Genomic DNA, 5,000 nt, shown 5'->3' on the forward strand with positions numbered 1-5,000 from the left:
TTCCTCCACCTCGTCCTCTCCGCCCTCCTTGTGTAATTAGAGATTAATTCTTTTGGCTGAAATCTTGTCGTGTTAACTTGGTGTCGCTTTTGATAGGAGCCGCGGGCTTATCGGAGAACCCAGTGTGGGCCGGTGAGCGTTTTTGTTTTTTTGGGGTTTTTTTGATAAGTGGCAAGGCTTGCTGTCCACAAGCTAGGAAACATTCATCCTGGGTTGTAATTATCTCAGCTGTAACAAATAGACTGACCTTGTGTAATGAAAAAAATTAAACGTGAACAACATTCATTGTTGTAATAGTATTCTTATGTGCGATAGGCCAAATTGATAATGATGTAAAAAGGAATAATTTAGAAGAAATTCAAAGATTATGAAGCAAAAGAACTGGGCAGCCATCTTTAACTATGAAGTCAAGGTCGGCGGTTATTCCCTGGCATTTACAGTAGACAGGTCATCTGATTCGGGACTGCAGGGCATGTACCTGTAAAGTGCTGTAACTTCCTGACTTTGAAAGCGCACAACTATTCAGAAACTGAACCACAAGTGCCAATAGAAATGCACAAATGTTACCAGAGAGAAAAAGACGTGAGTAAGCACTAAGCACATAGAAATGGCTGCTCATGGGGGGCGCTGTGGCGCAGCGCGCTAAGCCCCCCACATTTGGGCTTGCATGCGCACAGGGATACCGGTTCGAGGCCGGCCAAGGTCATTTCCTGATCCCACCCCGTCTCTCTGTCCAACTTGCTTCCTGCCATCATCTAAGACTGCCCTATCAAATAAAGGCATAACCCCCCTTAAAATACATTTAAAAACATAAATAAAAAATGGCTGCTCATGAATCACTTCCACGCTCAGAGACATAGACTTTGGGCTATTGTGGGTGAAACAGCAGGAGGTTAAAGACAGAGCAAAACACAAACCCGCAGAGCAAAGCTGCCTTTGTGCTGCCATAGCACAGACCGCAGTGACACTGTGACAAAATCTGTGGTCTGGCGGACGTGTCAAGCAAAGGCAGTGGTACAGCGTCAACAACAGTGTATATTGTAAGCAAATGTTAGGCTGCTGTAGATGAAACCGCCAAGTATGGATCTGCTGGAGGCTAACAAAAACAAAAAAAGGAGAGCTAGAAACACACAAAATCAAGCAAAGCTGATTTGTGGCTGCCATAGTCTACACACCACAGTGACTTCGGACTGCTGCGGGTGAAGGAGTCCAAAGAGTATGAGAAAAGACAAACAAACAGAAAAGGACACAAAAAAACAAAAAAAACCCGACTGAAGCCATGAGAACCTTGGTGCTCCCATAATCCAAGGCCTCTGTGACCCGGGAAAAGCTGAGATCTGGCGATTATATCAAGCCAATGCAAATGGTACAGTGTCGTTAACAATGGACTCGAGCAACTGAACTCGAGTCAGTCGGCCGGGCCTTGTGGGTGGGTGTCTTACCGTCGTTGCCTTGGTTACCCTCCCTCTTCAGCATTTGGACCGCCCCCACATACTTCTTCAGCTGAACCTTCAGGACCTCGTTCTCTCTGGAAGAGAAAGAGAGGAGAGGAGAGGAGAGGAGAGGAGAGGAGAGGAGAGGAGAGGAGAGGAGAGAGAGAAAGAGAGGAGAAGAGAGGAGAAGAGAGGAGAAGAAAGGAGAGACAAGAGAGGAGAGGACAGGAGAGAAAAGGAGAGGAGAGAAAAACTAGTATGATGAACAAGTTTGATCCATGGTGTTACAATGCAGAATATATTTTTTTTTCATTTCATCATCCTCTCTCTCTTCAGAGTTCCCTATGGTAATTTCACATGCATTGTACATGGCTTGAAAACATTTATTTTTCTTTCATGACTATGAGTAATATGTCTCGACACAGCAGACAAAGCAGAGCACTCACTCTGCCATACAAGGGACCTCGGTACTGTGGAAACCGGACTTTTGTATTTGGTTGCCTTGGCAACGACTGACCATCGCAGCACAGGGCAGGGGAAGTCTTAAAATGGCCGCTTCACTGCTCCCACAGCACACACGGGGGAGAGAAAGTCCCCATATGCTGATTGCACATACTGTATATTTAATTTATAATATACATTTCTAGAAGTAGTAGTGTAGGTATACTTTATTTATCCCAGAGCAAATTAAGGTGTCCAGTGACATAGGAATATACATACATATACCGTACCCTTATAGTATATATGTGTATATTGACATATTTTTAGTATTCTAATGTAAGAGAGAAAACAAAAGAGATACAGAAGATGTGCCTTCTGTAAATTTCAAGGGACACACATACTCTATGCAAAAACACATGCATGCACACACACGCATGCACGCATGCACGCATGCACGCACACACGCACGCACACAAACATAATTCAACAACTAGAATAGCATTCAAACATACCGTCACACAGCTAGAATTCTAAGAATTCATTGTTTTGTGATTTAGCCATTACTGCAAACCGAGCCTCTGCGTACCTTAACACCTATATACAGTATAATGTGCTGCCACTTTCTTTGTAGAGCAAAATGCATGCAGAGCAGAGGTACTACGGTAGCTCTAGTTCACATAACCTAGCGCACTGAACCCTGTGGATCGAGATCTATTCTGGTCTGCCGTTACCACACCAACATCCACTACGGCGTTCCTACCAACCACGCTACGCTACTCAATAAAAAAAGATAGGTCCCAGAGAGATAAATGGCCCCTGAGGAATCTCCTGTAGTAGTAAGTGTATGAACCAAGGGTGATTTACGACTGCACTCATTGCTTGCTACTGACAGTGGTAATGGTGGTGTTTCAAAGGCATAAAAGGTTTGAGACGAAATAAAGTTTACGCTTTTTGGAGAACGAATCCAGTGTGCAGACCAACAGTTTCATGGTACTCTCTAGAACCTGCAAGAGTTCATTTTGAATGTGCGCACCCTACTGACATATGGTACTGCAGAGGCTTAACACCCCATCTGATGAAGTAAGGAAGCAGGACAGAAGGGCATGTGGGAACCACAGGTGATTCACAACTATGTACGTACATCCTCTGCCTTTGATAGTAGTGACGGTGGTATTGCAAAGGTGTTAAAGGTGTACTGCATGGGATTTAGGCCAGAGTAGGTATCACAACTATGCTGCTCATTGCCAAATTTGACATTTGATAAATAAATCCGTCCTAATATGGCCTAAGTACAGTAGGTTATGCAGCTAAAAATGTCTATTTCTGGAAATTCTAAATGGCAGACATGGAGAAGACCCACCTTTTCATGTATGAAAAAGGCGATTTTTCATGACACATGTGCACATTCCCTTCCTCTGACAATGGCAGTAGTGGTACTGCAAAGGCATAAAACCTGTCAAATTAAGTTGAAAACCAGGAGAGACGGTAGTAAGTAAGTAAGACTTCCATGTGCCAACTGTGGCAACTGTACACGTCACCTTCCTCCGATAGTAGCGGTGATGGTGTTCCGAATGCATGAAATCTAGTAATGTGTTGAGCTTACATTGCCCACGGGGACCCCGGTTCGAGCTCGGCCGGGGTCATTTCCCGGCCCTGCCCCATCTCTCTCTCTCTCAAACATTTCCTGTCTGCTCTCACACTATCCTGTACTGTAATACTAAATGCCAAAACGCCCCCTAGAAAACACTTTAAAAAAAGAAGTCTAGTAATGTGAACGAACTGGCGGGAAAGAATCGTCAGGTCCCACTACTAACAAAAACCATCTGATGAAGTTGTGATCCAGGGAGAGAGAAGAGCCTGTGTGAGAACCGCAGGTGCTTTACACCCTCAGAGCGGTGGTTTAAAACTAGAGAAGCACCGGATCCAAGATCCGGTTCCGGATCCGGCAGGATAATAGGGTCTTTCACAGGATCCGGATCCGGTTCCAGGATCCAGGATCCGGTAGCCGAGGCTTTTCAGTCAAAATAGTTTGAGCCAACGTGACAAAAAGGGCCCACGTGTGTGAGTAGGCTATGTGTTTCAACCCTTTCGTAGGATCCGGTATCCGGTTCCGGATCCGGCAGGATCTTAAGCAGTGGATCCAGTATCTGGCAGGATCCTAAAAATCAGGCTCCGGTGCATCTCTATTTAAAACTTCATCTGATGAAGTTGAGATCCAGGGAGAGAGAAGAGCCTGTGTGAGAACCGCAGGTGCTTTACACCCTCAGAGCGGTGGTTTAAAACTTCATCTGATGAAGCTGAGAACCAGGGAGAGAAGAGCCTGTGTGTGTGTGTGTGTGTGTGTGTGTGTGTGGGGGGGGGGGGGGGGGGGGGCGGGGGGGGGGGAGGGGGGGGGGGGTGGTGGGGGGGGGGGGGGGGGGGGGGGGGGGGGAAAGGAGGGTATAAAACACACACATCCCCTGCCTCTGATGGTGGTGATGGTGGTGGTGGTGGTGGTGGCGGCATTGCAACGACATAAAACCCACCTCTTGGGAAGCAAGAGAGAAGGCCATGTGTGTGAACCACAGGTGATTCACAACGGCACACACTTCTCCTGCTTCTGATGAATGGTGGTGCCGGTGGTATTGCAAAGGCATAAAATCTAGTGATGTGAACAAACTGGTGGGAGGGAATCGTCAGGCCCCAATACTACCGGCAATAAAATTGCGTAAGGCACAAAACTCCAGTTGGGAACCAGGGAGAGAGCGGTCTCAGTACGAACCACAGGTGACATTCCCTGCCTCTGGTTGTCGTGATGGTGGTGGTGGTGGTACAAAGTCATAAAAAAACCCATCTGATGAAGTTGAGAACCAGGGAGAGAGGGACCTGAGAGCTGGAAATAGGCGGCAGGCATAAGGCATCCTGGAGGGGCATTAAGGCACCCCGACACTGGCAGTCAGAGAAGCTGACAGGAGGGGGCAGATGGGTCAGTTGTCCCGGGCCCAGGGAGAGAGGGGGCCCAGAATTGGGTCAGTATTCCATTGTATGTATTGGGCAGGGGGCCCTTTCAGATGACTTTGCCCGGGACCCAGTCAAAGCCATCAGCAGCCCTGCTGGCAGTGGTAGCAGGGACTGACAGGACTTTCT

At 47.1% G+C, this 5,000-nt stretch overlaps 1 protein-coding gene across 1 annotated transcript in view; it reads right to left on the minus strand.

The window, feature by feature from the left end:
- The window catches only part of snx29 (sorting nexin 29), a 272,778-nt gene that overhangs the window by 202,721 nt on the left and 65,057 nt on the right, over positions 1-5,000 (minus strand). The window contains exon 16 of the mRNA XM_063220583.1: positions 1,443-1,528. Coding sequence (XP_063076653.1) covers positions 1,443-1,528 — 86 coding nt within the window. The remainder of the gene's footprint in view (positions 1-1,442; positions 1,529-5,000) is intronic.

The sequence above is a fragment of the Engraulis encrasicolus genome, chromosome 17, assembly GCF_034702125.1.
Source record: "Engraulis encrasicolus isolate BLACKSEA-1 chromosome 17, IST_EnEncr_1.0, whole genome shotgun sequence".
Classification (NCBI taxonomy): Eukaryota; Metazoa; Chordata; class Actinopteri; order Clupeiformes; family Engraulidae; genus Engraulis; species Engraulis encrasicolus.